Here is a 16,759-nt window from a genome sequence, read left to right as displayed (position 1 = left end):
TTATATACCTAGTATTAAGTAGAATCAATCAATGGTTGTTGAGTTATGGCGTTGTAAAATATCACATTTACTATGGCGTTCTGACTGCGGCGCTCGCTTGGGTGCGGCGCTCGCTTGTGGAATACGTTATAGAAAGTGGTCTACTTTATGGGCTAAATTTAGCACCATCCAATCAAATTTCTTCTTTTGCGGATATATTATCCGGGAGAGGACTTGTGTGTTTGTCGAGGTATAGCTGATTTCGAAAACTACTGTACCTCAATTCGTCATCCTTCACGACATCTATCTCTCGGCCTACAAATGCTTTCAGCTTCCCAGCCACATTCAACAGAGCCGTAGCTCTAGTAAGCTTAATACAGGTTTGATTAGCACAAGTGGGCTGTATTGTCGGCTTCTACTTACCTCTGAGAGTGCTCTTCACGCCTCCCTTTAGCCTTGGATTGCTAGGGGAGATAGAATGATCCATTCGTAAAGAGTTGTTTAGCGTTCTACTTGGTTCGATTTCGGCATAATCATTACTAGATAGTTTTTTAAGCTTCGGATAACTCTTACGCGTTGCTAACTGGTCACTGTTAAGAATAATGTCAGGACCCCTGTCCTGCACAGAGAGATAAGGTGGACTAAATGCGTGCGGCATTTCAGCAGTATCATGAGGGCAAGACCAATAAGGAGCTAGAACGAAAGAGCGCAATAACATAGGAAGAGAGGGAATACAAAGCATCTTATAAGATCTCAACCGGGCTAAGTGTAAAAGGAGGGGACTCAGATTTGGCTGCAGAGGGGAGTCATCTTCGGCATCAATTCCACGGGTCCTCATATTCTAGGTGTAAAAATTGAACTATAGAAATAACTCGAAGCGGAATAGATAGAAATTTGAAATTCCAAGTCTTTGACACTGAGATATTCCGAGTCACACCTCGTTTAATCCCGCATCTCCACATTCCGAGCAGAAAAGACGAAAATACCAGTCACACCTCGCCCATGGCATGTACTCCAACCCCACAACCATAAATGTACCGGCAACAATAACGGACCTGAATGTAAGAGCTTATTCCAGCTAGTCTCCGTGTTCGGGAAAGATCAGACCGAATGTCTGTGCCCTCGAGGGTCTCGCCGTGGCGAACTCGGGATATCCGGTGCCTGTGGGTCAGGCCCTGAGGTCTATATAATTTCGAACCCCACGGGGAACATCCCCAGACTCTGAAGTGGCTCTATCATTGCATTCTTCGCCATCATGACCAACCTCAAGACTTTGCTAACGGCAACGTTCCTGGCCACTGGAGGTAACTACTCTATCCTATCCAATCCAGCCTATACCAAAGAACCACAACTAATCACTCCCAGGTTTCCTCTTCGGTTATGATAGTGGTATCATCACCTCAACAATCGGTCAAACCCAATTTATAAAATACTTCTCCAACCCCAGCGACACAGTCACCGGCGGAATCGTCTCAGCCTTCCAAGGCGGCGCCATCCTAGGCACAATCATCAACATCTTCACTGGTGACAGACTCGGCCGAAAATGGTCTGTCTTTACTGGTGCTTGTATTTCCTGCTTTGGATGTGCCTTGCAGGCTGGCGCTGTTAACATGACCATGCTCATTATTGGTCGCTTTATTGCTGGTACCGCTGTTGGTATGCTCACTTCGGTTATTCCTATGTATGCTGGTGAGATTGCCGAGTCGTCGTCTCGTGGCATGATGTCTGGATTATTGCAGTGGATGTTAAGTTGGGGTTTCCTTGTTGCCCAGTGGTTGGGCTATGGGTGTTCGTTTAACGAGACTCAGTTCCAGTGTGAGTGTTTCTTTCCTTGGTGACTCTATTGTCTTCATACTGACACCTCTCTCTCAGGGCGCTTCCCTCTTGCTTTCCAATGTGTCCCAGGTCTTGCCCTTATTAGCGGAGTCTTATTCCTCAACGAATCCCCCCGCTGGCTGATGGAAAAAGATCGCCACGAAGAAGCCCTCGCGGCCCTCCAAAATCTGCACGGCGACGGAACCCCCGAGAAAGCTGAATATATCGAACTGGAATTCCAAGAAATCCGCGAAACAATTGCAGCAGAGCGCGCCCAGACAAAAGTCTCCTGGACAACCATTCTCCGCAAGCCCTCATGGCGCCGCCGTCTCATCCTGGGCTGTGCCGTGCAAGCCTTCGGTCCTCTATCCGGTATCAACGTGATCAACTACTACGGCACGCGTATTTACTCTTCCCTCGGAATTGACACCCAGACTTCCCTTATGATCATCGGTATTAGCGGGGCCCTCTCAATCGTCTACTGCACCGGCGGTCTCTGGGCTCTTGAGCGCGTCGGCCGTATCAAGCCACTCATCTTCTCTGCAGCTGGTATGGCCGCCGCACTCGTCTGTAATGCGGCCATGTCGCAGCATTTCAATGAAGATAACACGAACCAGCTGCGCGCTATGGTGGCCATGAACTTCGTTTTCAGTTTCTTCTATACCTTCGTTGGTATCATTTCTTGGGTTTACCCTGCTGAGATTTTCCCAGTCGACGTTCGTAACCAGGGTAATTCTATTACCACTTTCACGAACTGGACTATTAATTTGGTCTTTGCACAGTTCTCGCCTAATGCCCTGTCTACTATTGGATTCCGTTATTTCTATGTCTTCTTTGTGTTTAATTTGGTTGCTATGCTGTCATATATCTTCTTCTTCCCGGAGACTAAGGGTAAGACACTTGAGCAGATGGATATCTTGTTTGGAGATGAGGCGCCTGCTGGTCTTGAAAATGAGAAGGAGACTGTTGAGGTTGTGGAACATTCTAGTAAGTGAGCGAGTCTTTTTGACTGGGGTGTGCTTGCTTCGCCGATGAAGATAGTGAGTGCATGGGGGGTCTTATGCCTGTTGTTGTCCGATATGCCAGAGAATTCAATATGAATTATCAATATCTACTATTCCCAGGATTTGGAAACGGGTCTTTGCCATGATATCTTTGCTTCAGGGCTTCGGCCACACTTTTTGCTAGCCTTAATTCGGACTATTTAGTCTGCTGCTACCACCAAAACCGAATAATCCACAAAATTCTCTATCTCAAACAATCGATTTTACACATCCCACCAACCCTCCATATAAGACCTCAAATCAATCTCCTCGGGCAATCTCAAATGAGGCGTCAAGTCAGCACCAGGCGTAATCTCCTTAGAAGTCCACCCATTCCCAAACCAAGCAAACCGATTCCCACTAGTATTGCCATAAGAATATTCCCAGTCCTCCCAGCGCGGATCCCGTCGAAGATAATTCGCATGCGATGCACTACCAGGGAATAATCCATGAATCCGGGAACCTGGTTTGCCACCATTATACCACGAACTACAATTCGCAGACCACACAGTCCGCGGATAGAAGTTATCGCAGTATTCGACGAAATCGTCTGTGGCAGCTTTAGATGGCGCCATGCATTTGATGCCCTGGCTGCGTATTTTGCGAAGGACTTTGGCGATGTATGTTACTTGGTTTTCGATGCTGTTTGGTACTGTCCCGCTGTGGCCTGAGGAATAAGGCCCGCCTAGCCAGAGGAGGTTTGGGAAACCCGGTGTTGCGAAGCCCAGGTAGGAGTATGGGAAGCCGAAGTGGCCGTCGTGTTTCCAGGCGGCTTTTAGGTCGAGGCCGTTGGCTATTATTGAGAATGGGGGTGCGTGGTCTATGTTTGCTCCTGTTGCGCAGATTGTTATGTCCACTTTTCTTTCTATGCCGTCTTCTGTGACTATGCCTGTTGGCGTGAAGTTTTTGATCGTGGTTTGGATGTAGTCGACGTTTGGTTGGGATAGGGCTTCGAGGTAGCCCGGTCCTGGTGTTGGGCGGCGGCAGTTGGGTGGGAAGTCTGGGATGATCTTTTCTCCTAATTCGGGTTTGTCTTTTATGCGTTGCAGCATTAGGTTCGTCCATTTCTCCTTTAGGGCGTGGTTATCTGGCGTGTCTTTGAAGATTGCGCCGAAGCGTTGGAAGTAGCCTGTTTCGACATCGCGTCGGTACTCCAGGTATGCTTTGGGATCTTTGAATGTCTCCAATTGGGACTTTGAGAATAGGTTTGGCTCCAGTCGGCGGACTCCTACGTTCCCGCTGCTGAAAGAATCTGCGATCCAGGTCGGGTTCCGGGCGTAGTGGTCGACGTGGCTGGCAAGTGGCTGGATTGATGGGAGAACCTGCAAGCCAGACGCGCCGTTGCCAATGAGAGCGACTCTCTTTCCTTTCAAGTCAACACTTGGATCCCAGTTGGAAGAGTGAAATAGACCTCCTTTGTAGTTGTTGATGCCCTCGTAGTCGGGCAGTTTCCAGGCATTGAAATGGCCTATGGCATTGATCACGATGTCCATTTCCTCTTCATATATCTATTTCATGTCAGTGCTGTTCCCCAATACTGTTCAATTGAAGTTCCTACTTTCGAGCCATCAACGTGCTCAATGGTGACTTTCCACTTCCCTTTCTGGGACTTCCATTCAGCCTTTTGTACCTTCTGCCCTGCACGTAGATATCGATAGACATTGTGCTTTCGTGCGACCCCCTGCCAGTAGTCTCTGATCTCTTTTCCCTGGGCAAACTCCTCGGTCCATTGCGTATTCGGCGAAATGCTGGACTGGTAGGCATGTGCGGGAATATCACAACGAACGCCAGGGTATGTATTCTCAAACCTATTCATGTTAGCAACTTGCTCCTCCGCTTGAAAGGAAGAAGAGCTACCATGTGCCGCCCTGAGATAATTGTTAGCTTATGTATACAGCAAGAGATTAATTAACATACCACATCAGCATTTTTATCATAGATTCGCAGATCAAGTCCGGGCAGTTTCGCTGGGAGCATCACTCCTGCTGTAATGCCTGCCAGGCCGGCTCCGATAATGCCTACCTTGATGGGCTTCACTTCATCAATTGGATGCTCCTCCAACTGGAACGTGGAACTCTTTTCCTCCGGTGAAGTATCGACCGCCTTGTCCACTGTCACGGTAGTTGGGCCCTTCAAGTCGGGAGTACCCTGGGTGGATTCGGGGACATATCTAGGATTCGAAAAGGGAATGTCTCCCACAGATGCATCCACGAGGGCCATAATGTATATAGGAGTGTTGGATCACTATGTGTGTAGTGTGTAAGGGGAGGAGTGAGAGGTGTCTTGTACACGAATTCACCCCGCCGGTACCTGCACGTCATTCGGAGTGTTTCAAACGCATTCAATTCCCCTCACATCTGATCAATGCTTGTATATTTGCATATTCGCATATCTCCGGCATTTCATTGGCTGGATTCGCGCCATCGTGGTGCATAATGACGTGCGGGGGATCTCAACATTCTCCCCACTTGACTCGCCATTGATTTACTTTCTTCAGATAGAATCTCTCGGCCGACTTGTATACAATTCAGCTAATTCGTATGAAACGCTACTTTGGAGTCTAGCGGTAAACGTTCTGAGGTACAAGATGAGTGTAGGGCCCGAGACTGCCCGTGCTCCGTGTTGATGTTAGAAGCCATGCAAATGCCATTCTATAGTATCTAGTTTGCGTATGTCTAGCTAACGATCTATCCTTTAAGATAGATTTTATTTCACACCTTGCCTTCAGAATTGATAACAACATTTTGTGCCTCGAGGCTGCTAATATTCGACTGCTCCTCATGCGTCTCAGTCTCATTCTGATTCCAATGACCAAAGACAGCAAGAATCGTAAACGGAATTGTGAAAGCCCACAACGAAAAACCCAATACCATCTGGTTCAGATTAGGCCAGTGGGTAGCGCCCACAGCGTAGGCAATGGTGCCACCAATGGACTCCCACGATCTCAGGATGCCAGTTGTTCTCGCGATATCGCCATCACCTTGTGCTCCTTTGATGTCGGCCATCAGCCAATAGATGTAAGTCTGGAGCATCTCATAGAAGAACTTAAAGAATAGGTATACGGCGAAAGCTGAGTTGAAGAAGGGACCATCGCCTAGGTCGAAGGCGGGTGCTTCAGTCATGCGGGATAGTTTCACTTGTGTGATGGCATTCCAAATCCATGCTGCTGTGATGAAGACGAGCACGAAGATGTATACACCTTTGGACCTTGTTTCTCTGGGAAGATGATTAATGTCGAGAGCTATACCGGTCAATATATTGGCTGAGGCTCCGACCACGGCTGTCAGGAAAGATGCAAGCGCTCTGGGGCGGACGGTGAAATATGCTGATTCTTGTCAGTATTATAACTTGAGAATGATGAATTCAAGAAACGTACAGGTCAGATAATTCCCTTGGTAAGTTGTACCAAATTGCCCAGCCAGAAAAACCGGGATAAGCAACAGCATGTACTTATTCTTCAGTTGCCTCCAGATGGCGCGAAACTCAATACCGAACGTCGTTTTCTTCATGTAAGGGATCTTAGTGTGATCACTTCTAATAACATCCTTTGGCTGCGATAACAGCAATGCAAATGGAGCACCGAGGGACGAAATGGCAACAAGTCCTAGGTATGTTGTGTAGGTAACCTTTCCGACATGTGCAGTATTGACATTGAGGGCGAGGGATATCGCACCACCAACGAGTGGTCCCATCTGCCGGATACCCATCCAGATTCCAACATATCTAGCCAATGGTTAGCTAAGGTTAAAATAATGTTCGATGATCTCCACTTACCGGCCCCTTTTCTCCTCCTCTGGGTATCCAACTGCAATGGCAGCCTCACTGGCCCATAGAAGAGACGCTCCAATTCCACAGAGAGCCGCCCCAAGTAAAAGGAACCACTCGTTGCCATAGCGGTTGTTGCAGTATAGACCGGCGGCATAAGGAGTGTAAAATGCAGCTCCGATGAATAAGGTCCATTTCGCTGTTATCTTGTTGGTGACTCCACCAGCAAGGAAACAGCCCACTGACATTAGTCCATATGTCAATGCATTTGCTGCGTTGTTGAGCAAAGGCTAGATAGTGTCAGCGATATTTCAACCTTCAATTCTCCATGTGCCTTACACTAGCGTTGCCTCCTGCTCCGAGATTGTTGAGGGCGGTCCAGATCCCGGGTTCGCAGAAGGCGACTAGGCCTACTACGATGATCTGTAGAGGGCATGACCGGTATAACGATTTTGCTCGATCGAAAGCCATGGTAGCTAGGTGGCTTCTGCCAAAGTTATGTTACCGGGGAAAGAATATGCTAATGAGTTTCTATACCAAACCTACATAGCACGTCAAGACCCATAATGCTCGCGATACATGTTTAATTCGACTATATTCAAACCCCCACATCATCTTACATTCAATTCTAGCACAGATGGGAAATGTCCGACAATAGCAAACACAAGACAAGGCAATTTGGTGCTAGAATCCACAACGGACCGTATCTTTCTATTCCAAGCGTGGGGGCCCTAAAAAGATCGAGGGTAAGATCACATAATACTCCACCAATATGGTGAATCGTCAAAAAAAGTAGTGTTGAAATGATTCGCCTTGGGGTAAAATGACACCATCGAATTCTTGGCAGACCAGATGCACTTGACATTTTCTTGCCTTGTTATCATCTCAAACCACTGTACATCTTCCACGTCAATACCCACCAAACAGCCAGCCTGCTCATTCCATAGCATATTCCGCATCAATTTCCTTGCTTTCTTTCATCTTTTCCCTTTTCTTTTTCTTTGGGGGTATCCCTTTCCTGGTATTCCATGATATATCTAGAGGGATTAACCTAGGACTAAAGTGACGGTATCACAGGAGGGCAATTGCGTACAAAACTGAATGCGCCTCTGAAAAACATTGCGGCGGGTAGCATGGAGCGTTCTTTACCTTTCTACCAAATAAGTCGATTGTTGAAATCCTCGATTTTGTTTGAGGCCTTCTCTTTTTCTTTTATTGTAAAGCCCCAAAGTAACTCAACAGATTCCAAATTTCAGTAAAAGCCGTCAACACAGCTTTTGAACAAGCCTTCGTCACCTGGGTAAGGAAACCCTTGAGGATATGCTATCCCAGCTGCTCTACAACTCCCTGAATTCTGGGGTGCATCGATGGACCAAACAACTGCAAGCTGATGACTCTGTTTCCCCCTCGCCAGAGAGTATAGAGCAGATTGGACTTGCGCGTGTCATTATGGATGGGTGCTCATTTGCTTATTTGTCTGATACTTAGTTATGTTCTTCCTCAGTATCAAAGGCATGGGTTGGGGAGTTTTTGGCTCGTCGGGGGTGTTGCTGCCGTGTATTCGAAATAAAATATGCCTTACTTGCGGGGGATTACGTTGATTACGGATAATGGGGGTATGCAAGCATTCTATGCTAGGATGTTTGATGTAAAGGCAATTGGGCGGGAGGAGAAGAAAGATATAGGGAAGGATTGGGTCTTTATGTTTGCTAGATCCCCATGCGTAGCCATAATTGAGAATGGCATGTTTAGATTTGTGCTGGATAGTAACACCTTCTGGTCTCATTTAGTTGCTCTCTACCATGGAAGCTGCAAAGGCGTTGACAAGTTCTTTCCAAGAACATCTTCGGCTGTGCCAATATCTCTGTGAAAATGATTAGCCACGGTGCTTATGGAGATGGTGAGAGGGGATATTTTACTTTGGTCCATTAGGTGCCCAGAATTCGCCCGTTCGGCTGATATCAAACCCTTCGATGAAAGATGCAAGTGACTGCGCTGCTTCATCTGGCGTGATGGCTATCAAAACGGGTCAGGAAAATCCATCTATAACAGCTTCGGTATTTAGCTTACCTCCACCTGCATCCCAATACTTATCAAAGCCAACACTCTTAGTCATCTCGGTCCGCATAAACCCAGGATGAACCAAGCCCACAGCGATTCCTTTGGCCTTCAAATCCAAGCTCAAAAGCTTTCCAACCATATTCAAAGCTGCCTTACTCGCATGATGACCAAAGTTCCCCCCACCCTCTTTCTCATGACGGAGAGTGATACTCCCACTCTCACTGCTAACCAGTATCACTTTACTTCCCTGATCCAGTAAGCCGGCTTTGACCAGATTGTGTACCACAAAGACAGGACCAATCGCGGAGGTGGTATACATCTGTACTTGCTTCTCCCAATTTGGAGAATCAAATGTTTCGAATCCGAAGTACCCCGCTGTGATGATAACGGTTGACAGCTTTTTGGAGGGAAGCTTTGAGACAAGCTTCTGTCCCACGTCTGGCTGAGATACATCCACTCCTGTTAGCCAGGTTACGCCTTGGTCTGGTTCTGGACTTGATGACCGCGCTGTTGCATATACATGGGTGGCTGGCTTAGACGAGTATAGCACGCGGAGAGAGGCCCCCAGGCCTCGAGTGGCACCCACGATAAGAACATTAGACATTTCCAAGTTGATAGTGTATAGTTTAAGCTCTGGGCTGTTCAGGTCTTGATATTTGTTCAAGTTGGAAGTTGCGCTGGAGATGTCACACCATTGCCTCCTAATGACGTAATTCCATATCACGTTATGTGAAGTATACAAATAGGTACACGCTAGGATGCTTGGTTGACATCTCCTTGCTTCAAATTTACACCTGTTTACCCTTGTTTCTTGGGTTGTGACTACGGAATGGCTACACAAGCATCTGTAGGCTAATCTTCGTCGGCTTCCTTCGTGGTTTTCTGAAGTACCATGTATAGTTGCAGAATTGAGCCTGGAGCAGCAAATTTATCATGGGCACATGTTGCACATACTTTGCCCCGTTCATCATTCAATACCGCTCGAACAGTCACCATCTGTCTGCCAGCATTGATTACAGCACATCTCAGCTGTACTTTCGTCCCGAGTGGTGAAGGCCGATGGAAAATGGCAGATAGCGAAAAGCTGACGCCAAAGTTGTTCCAGGATCCCGGCCGCCCAATGGGCAACAGAGAGGCTGAGTCGAAAAGTGCGGATGTCACTCCACCATGTAGGTTCCCATCTTTGTGGCACATATAATCGCGGATGGTGGATTGGCAGGTAATTTGCTGTTGCGTGGTGTCGATTTTTGGCAGCATGATTTGCTGGGATGGAGGAGAGTCAAAGCCATTCCAGATAGGATCATTGGTCACAGATGTCAAATATGCATGTACACGATCGGGCAACGAGAGGGAAATGTCTGTGTTTTGATATGCGTGGGTCGTCTTTGACAATATTTGTCTCGAGTGGGACAATGGAACTTTTGAAAAAGGAAATTTGGTAAATGATTGGCTCAAAATAAAGAGTTATATGAAAGTTCATATCTACTAAGCATATAGCCGGTCCCCGATCCCCGGGTTGAGATGCCTTCATTTCTGTGAACTGTGTTCCGGGATTCAAATGCCGTGTTTCTGTGGAGAAGCCCGGCGAGGACTGAGAATCTAGTCAAATACGTACATTGTGGTCTATTATTTGATTAATTATATCTGAAGAAGATAGGCAATATAAAGAAAGTGGTTTCTTTGCTGTTCTGAAGAGTCATGCTTACAATGACTATACTGCTTGGGTTGAGAAGGAATCACTTCATCTTATCATTGTCGAGCAAAGAATAGAACTGGACCATGTACCCATGTACGTATAATAAGGGTCATCAATGTGCACACAGTGCCATGAAGTACTATACAGTGCATTGCTTCATGCACTATGTTTTCGCCTAATTTGGCTTCTCTTCTTTCCTCTATTTTATACTGCTATTATTACATCTATTGCATCAGATTAAAAGTAATTCAATGATGAAAAGGTCCCTGTTGTATATGAGACGAAGTGATAGCATCTAGTTTTGATAAAGAGCATACGCATACTTCTAAAATTAGCAGATGTGATATAGATAGCATGTGTTTTCCGAGATTGCTGTGCCACAGAATTAGACTGATATCCAAATCCAAGCCACATTGCTTGAACAAATGCGTTCCCTCTGTTCCCATATTGTCTGATGCATCATCTTATACTTCGGTCAAAAACTTGGAATGACGCGCGGCTTAGTCATGCTATTTAAAGAGTGAGAAGTCTAATCCAACTCAAGACTTCGATAGCTCCAGCGACGAGCCAGTCAATTCATGCGTGCCAGGGCCCAAGAATGACTGGCTTTGGCAAACTCGCGCTCTCTGTCCAAAAAGTCCGGGCTGCGATCCACAGGAGGAAGGCGGGCGCCAAGGACGGTCCCAAGCGCGGATCTGAGTTAAGGTGAGATCAGAGCGTGAATCCCTCCAGCTACAAGTCTAATTAATTCTCTCAGACCAAATCATGCCGGTCTACCACCTTCCTCGCCGTGGGACCTCCCGGTCGAGATCCAAATCACCATATTTGCTTATTGCGGCATCACCGACTTCCACCCGTTAAGACTCGTCTGCAAGGCCTTCTGCGAGCTGCTCACCTTCAACGAGCACGAGATCGTTCGCCGATACCTCCGACAGCGTCGCCACGGCACCCTCCCCTCCCCGATCGACAATGATCGCACCTATACCCGCAATCCAGCGGACGATGTCGTCCTCTTGTCCGACCTGTTCCCGCCATTCAAGAGCGCCAGAGGTGGTCACCTCTACACATTCAAGTACCTGCATGGGCTACGGCGACGGCAGATGCTCTGTTCAAGGCTGTGCTACTATCTTGCGGATCGCATCCTTGATCGCTTTGTGCAGACCGAGCCCGCGGTCATGAGGGCCTCGTTCCCTACGAAGAAAAACGAACGCAATGCCCTTGTCAAGCGCGGCATAGCTAGCATATGGTTCCACCTCGCACCTCTAATGTAAGACGGCGCATTGGTTCTTGCTGAGGCATATCACTAACAGATCCTCGACCTAGGTACTATACCCTCTATTTCCTCGAATCATACGCGTCAGCGAGGCGTGAACACACAAACATGCTTGTGCAAAAATACGAAGCTGGTCATCTACCAGTACCCCTTCCACTAGAAATCCGACAGAGGATGTACCGCGAGTTACAAACCCGAATACTCCAAACTCCTCCCTTTACCAACACGGCGACATTGGTCGCGACACACCATTGCATGCATTTGCTAGTTTCATATATACGATATACCATGTCATCCGAAGGACCGGTCGTAATGGATGATTCCTGGATTAGCTCATTGCTCACGCTGGCACCGTTCGTGCGCATTGTGGAGTTCTTCTCCGCGGAGATTGGAGACGGCGGGAGCCAACGTACCCAGCGCAAGGACTTTATGTATAACTTCTATCATGACATGACGATGTACGAAAGGGATCATATGCATTCGGCTGTCTTTGCTCGTGCCTCTGCGCAGAACTTGCATAGTTCTGTTGAAGATATCTGGTTTGCTGCTGCCCATGCTGAGTTGACTGCTCGCCAGGCTATTCCTCATGAAGTTGAGCATGTTTGGGTTTGGAATGGTGTTCCTATTGTTTTTGGGTGTCCAGATTGTCACCGCACTAGAGGTTGGCAAGCATGACACGATGTTGGTATAGGTGTTGGTGTTAGCGGCGTTGGACCTAGACTTTTACTGGAGATATAGGAGTTGCATGGGTATTGAAGCCAATTGCATTGCATCTGAGTCATCTATTATATCTTCTATAATCTCTTCATAGCTGCCAATCGCAAATTACCCGATTAGGTTTGACATATGTTTGTAATGTTTGCACCGGCACGCGTCTGTATATCGTCGATTATCAACTTCATTCAACAAGCTCGAATATAGCATGTGAGCAATAATAATCAAATGAAAAACAAAGCCCCAATTTTCAATAATGGAGCAAGCAGATATGATTCACTTATTCAACACATCGTGGACCCTCCACCGTCTCTCCCCTCTCCACCACGGGAAAGACAGCAAGACCCTGTTAAATGACGAGACCGCCCTAAGAACATACGCAACGCGTCTCCGGGATCATCTAACCGGCGATGCTCTAGCCGGATTGCAAACACGCACAGCTACAGCAGAAGACGACGCGCTCTCTAAAACAGGCGCTCTGAAAGATTGTTTCTGGCAGCCAATCTCAACACGCGACGATGCGCCCAGCACTGCATTCCCGGGAATTCTGATCACGCTCGAATATGAAAACATCATCTACAAAGCTGCTCTACTCGCCGAGCCGGAATCAGATCCCAGTCACCGTAAAGACTCGACTTCCCTTCCGCTCCTCTTAACCAGATTCCCCTCTGCGCTGCGCCAAACCTTCATCTCATTCTTGGCGACTAATTTCGATACTTACTGTTCGAATCTCCGCCTTTCCTCTGCTTTCCTCTGCTCCGGCTTAGAGATGTACGTTGATGTTTTGCGCGAGAAACGGGGATCCATGGAGGATGCCATCAAGGAGCTACAGCTTACGCTTGCCTTTTCGGCGTCTATCGCACCGGATTTGAAGACTCTCAATGTCAGTGTTTCGCGTGTTTCGTTGGCTGAGTTCCTGCGTGATCAATCGGCGCCGAAATCGCGTACTTTGCAGCAGAAATTGAAGAGCCCTTTTATTGCCAATCTTACTGATTATCTGGAGACTCATCTTGCTATGAAGCTAGATTTGGATGGGTCGTCTGATAATAAAGTTTCCAAGAAACATGTTCGATTGTCGAAAGTTGCTTGTGCTGCTTTCGTTCTTGGCAGTGAGGGACGCTTGAAGCTGGTTGTGGCTGGTGATCAGGATGATGGGGATGGAGATGAGGTTGGGCTTCCTTTCGAAGCCAGTGGTGCAATTCTTCGGTCTATTATCCGAAGGGCCGTCATTGGAGATCAGGCTGCTACGTGAGATTCTTGGTAATTATTTGTGACGGCTTCAAAGAGCTACACGTTACGAAACTTCTGCGCGCACATCAGAAAACCGCTTCAACCCACAAACCATGAACAGCACTTCCTTGGACTCTTAGACTTTCTGGCTCCGCACTGCTGCCGAATACGGAGTCTGTTCATCACAATCGCCGGTGAGCACAACTATGAGATGTTGAGCCGCTCAATTGCTGTTGTCACTACGCTGCAATTGGCTTGCTTGTGTCTACTTTAGTTGCAAGTGATAGCTGGTCCAATTGACAAAAGTCTTTGCATGCTCAGAAGACCGAATCAAAAGGCCCTTTGAAATGGAAGCTGGTATCTCTATCTCTAATTTGTGAAACCCTCACAGGTGGTGGAATCAAAAGAATCTAAGTACCACATGCCACTTGGTTTCTCTTCGAGATAATGAAAGACTACGCTTCAGCAACTTCCAATTTTGTCTAGGTACCTAGATAACCGAAATGCAATATATCACAAGATACATGAATCATACATGAACTCATCTCTAATCTTAGCAAGGTAGAATCTAACTCTCATCTGTCTGTTCCTCGGTTTCCGCCAACCGTAGTGCTTCATCGACACTGGGCACGAAATGAGTCAAACCACCACACTGCTCAACAATACCACTGCGCTCAAACATGCGGAATACATTACTATTGGGCAAACGGCAAAAGAAAACTCTGACACGCTGCTCTGCATATGCATGCACAATCTCCGAGAGGACCTGGGTACCAGACCCATCGATACTCGTCACGCCGTGGACATCAAAGATGATATTCTTGTTATGTTCCGGAGAGCGCATCCGCGGCAGAGAAGGATGAGCACGACTCGAGCCGTAAAGTTCCAGACGGCGCAGGCGGTTCTTGAGATCGCCTGTGTTGGCGAATGTGAGGGGCTCAGGGACTTTGACGATTAGGGCGCCTTCGACTAGTTCCACATTTTCTGGGTGCAGTTCGGCGTTGTCGAAACGTGCTGGTGTGTCCGATACTTTTCCTAGAATCTGGATGCGTGGTTTGGTTGCGTGTCGGATCAGGATTATCACTGAGAGGCCGATTCCCAGGGCCATGCCTAGTTCGAGGGAGTAGAATATTGTTGCCGTGAAGATCAGGAGCATTAGAACTAGTTCTGTCCAGCCGCGGAGACGGAAGAAGAACATTAAGTCTGTGGGACATTCCTCAACTAGCGAGTATGCTACAACGGAGATCATGGAGGAGAGGACTGCTTTCTATCGGGAGTTAGCATGGCTGGAAGATCGCTAGAGTATAGTTGGAACGAACCGGAAGATATGAGAGATAAGGCAATATCACCATGATGCAGAGGAAGGTGATGATGCTCACAAAGACGCTAGTCATGGGAGAGCGAGCTCCTGTTTGAGAACTGAGCTTGCTTCGTCCGTATCCACCAAAGGCAGGAAGAGCTTGGAAACAGCCACCAATGACATTCGCCACGCCAAGTGCAACCATCTCACGATTGGCGCTCATATGCATTCCCTGGATTCCATCGGAGCTTCCTTCACCCAGTCCTTTAGCTGCAACCGACGACTCGAAGAAACCAAGAAGTGCGATGATGAAAGCTTTGCTCATGGCTGTCCGCACATGTTTCATGTGAGAAAACTGGAAAGGCCAATTGAAGGCGAAAAGTCCCCCAGAGCTGATCTCTGTCGTTCCAAGAAGTTCAAGTCCTTTGGACTCCCAGTCAAGCTGCCAAGCCAAAACTGCTGATAGGGCGACGACAAGGAAACGATCAGGGAAGTATATCACTTGCGGATAGCGTGGAACGAGCCACTTCTTCAAAGTACTGTAGCACATTGTTAGAGGGTTACAGTGATATAAAGATCAATGGTACATACCGGAATACCATGATAACAGAAAAGCTGACGATCGAGACAGTGGCAGTAAGCCCGTGGGCTTTTCCAGCATATCGAGCGATGAACATCAACTTTTCAACACACGTACCGTGGCTGGCACCGGCCTCTTTGGCCAATTCTGCAAGGCCCAATTCGGGGATGATCTGGTCTACAAAAATGACAAAGCCAATAGCAGTGATGAATCCTCGTAGGAATGGCCGACTGAGCACATTGTCTAAGAAGCCTAGACGAGTCAAACCAGCGATCAGGATCATGCTACCGGCCATGGCAGTAGCAACGCCTACCACCATAGCGTTTGCAGCAGGATCATCCTCGCCTGCATTTCCTTGCAACACACTTGCTTTGACAATGGCACCTGTGAGCAGGGAGCCTGCAGCCTCTGGTCCAACTATCAAAAGGGGACAGCTGCCTAGTATGGCATAAACCATAGGATGAATCACAAACGAGTACAGGCCACTGATGGGTGGCGCATGGGCGAGGTTTGATGCTAGAGAAAGGGCCATCGGTATATAGATAGAGGCCACAGTCAATGCGGCCATGATATCTCCACGTAGGAGGGACCAATGGTATTGTCCAACCCAGTTGAATAGAGGAACGTAATAGGATATGTATCTGTAAGCTACTGTTAGTACCAACTCGGTTCCAAAGTCGAACTAATGACTCGGGTCCACCATACTGCTTTTTTGTATCATTCATTGAGAGCGTAGTCAGAGAGGACTTCATCTGAGATGGAGTCTCTGACTCCGGGCATGACTCTGGATGGTCGTCGATCCCTCTAGGACCACTGGTACCACCAGTCCCTTCAGTTCCGGTATATCCAAATCCATCGCCCGAGCCGCCAATGTAGGATTGCCGCCCATCCTCTACTCGCGGAGAGAAGGTGCCATGGCTGCAGCGCCGTTCTCCACATGCGGGATCTGCGTTGTGATAGGATTCCAGAAGCCGAGTTCTCACTTCCAGTCCGCTCGAGTTTCCTGTGAGAATTCTGCGGTGTGTCGATCGCTGGGCATTATTGCTGGAATTTGTCGAAATTCCGAGCCTATTTTGAGGGGAGTGGAAAGCATCAACAATGCGGTCTCGTAGCGTCCGACGCCCGTCGGACTCGGGTAGTAAGGAGCTGGTCTCAGACATTGTCTAACAGCAAATAAATGATCAAAGTAAGATTGAAAAGTCCAAGTGGCCCGCCATATGGTCTCAATAAAGCAACGAATAAATTGAGCTTGGAAATTGTGAGTCGGTCAAGTAAGGGCGCGCTAGGGACTGATAAGCGGGGA

The 16,759-nt window shown here is 47.7% G+C and overlaps 7 protein-coding genes across 7 annotated transcripts; 3 read left to right on the top strand and 4 right to left on the bottom strand.

Annotated features, from left to right (window-relative positions):
• Window positions 1-1,234: 1,234 nt before the first annotated feature.
• N7508_008495 (sugar porter family MFS transporter) lies at window positions 1,235-2,789 on the top strand (the record flags this gene model as incomplete). Its single annotated transcript, XM_058466559.1, has 3 exons — window positions 1,235-1,283; window positions 1,345-1,794; window positions 1,852-2,789. 3 exons carry the CDS (start codon window positions 1,235-1,237, stop codon window positions 2,787-2,789), a joined length of 1,437 nt encoding a protein of 478 aa, XP_058314405.1.
• A 272-nt stretch (window positions 2,790-3,061) lies between these two features.
• N7508_008494 (flavin-containing monooxygenase) lies at window positions 3,062-5,057 on the bottom strand (the record flags this gene model as incomplete). The annotated part of the gene is made up of 4 exons (XM_058466558.1): window positions 3,062-4,345; window positions 4,396-4,645; window positions 4,695-4,705; window positions 4,755-5,057. The coding sequence occupies 4 exons, from the start codon at window positions 5,055-5,057 to the stop codon at window positions 3,062-3,064; spliced, it is 1,848 nt and encodes a 615-aa protein (XP_058314404.1).
• Window positions 5,058-5,548: 491 nt separating this feature from the next.
• N7508_008493 (uncharacterized protein) lies at window positions 5,549-7,073 on the bottom strand (the record flags this gene model as incomplete). The annotated part of the gene is made up of 4 exons (XM_058466557.1): window positions 5,549-6,162; window positions 6,214-6,560; window positions 6,612-6,892; window positions 6,942-7,073. 4 exons carry the CDS (start codon window positions 7,071-7,073, stop codon window positions 5,549-5,551), a joined length of 1,374 nt encoding a protein of 457 aa, XP_058314403.1.
• A 1,326-nt stretch (window positions 7,074-8,399) lies between these two features.
• N7508_008492 (oxidoreductase, short chain dehydrogenase/reductase family superfamily) lies at window positions 8,400-9,267 on the bottom strand (the record flags this gene model as incomplete). The annotated part of the gene is made up of 3 exons (XM_058466556.1): window positions 8,400-8,466; window positions 8,522-8,618; window positions 8,673-9,267. 3 exons carry the CDS (start codon window positions 9,265-9,267, stop codon window positions 8,400-8,402), a joined length of 759 nt encoding a protein of 252 aa, XP_058314402.1.
• A 1,690-nt stretch (window positions 9,268-10,957) lies between these two features.
• Window positions 10,958-12,307, top strand: N7508_008491 (F-box protein; the record flags this gene model as incomplete). Its single annotated transcript, XM_058466555.1, has 3 exons — window positions 10,958-11,064; window positions 11,117-11,626; window positions 11,683-12,307. 3 exons carry the CDS (start codon window positions 10,958-10,960, stop codon window positions 12,305-12,307), a joined length of 1,242 nt encoding a protein of 413 aa, XP_058314401.1.
• Window positions 12,308-12,602: 295 nt separating this feature from the next.
• Window positions 12,603-13,598, top strand: N7508_008490 (uncharacterized protein; the record flags this gene model as incomplete). Its single annotated transcript, XM_058466554.1, has 1 exon — window positions 12,603-13,598. One exon carries the CDS (start codon window positions 12,603-12,605, stop codon window positions 13,596-13,598), a length of 996 nt encoding a protein of 331 aa, XP_058314400.1.
• A 546-nt stretch (window positions 13,599-14,144) lies between these two features.
• Window positions 14,145-16,616, bottom strand: N7508_008489 (SulP family inorganic anion transporter; the record flags this gene model as incomplete). Its single annotated transcript, XM_058466553.1, has 4 exons — window positions 14,145-14,843; window positions 14,896-15,415; window positions 15,468-16,097; window positions 16,162-16,616. 4 exons carry the CDS (start codon window positions 16,614-16,616, stop codon window positions 14,145-14,147), a joined length of 2,304 nt encoding a protein of 767 aa, XP_058314399.1.
• Window positions 16,617-16,759: the final 143 nt, after the last annotated feature.

The sequence above is a fragment of the Penicillium antarcticum genome (assembly GCF_028974205.1).
Source record: "Penicillium antarcticum strain IBT 31339 chromosome Unknown utg000009l_segment0_segment0, whole genome shotgun sequence".
Lineage (NCBI taxonomy): Eukaryota > Fungi > Ascomycota > Eurotiomycetes > Eurotiales > Aspergillaceae > Penicillium > Penicillium antarcticum.
The sequence above is the reverse complement of the archived record's forward strand: the minus strand, read 5'-3'. Positions and strand labels throughout refer to the sequence as shown.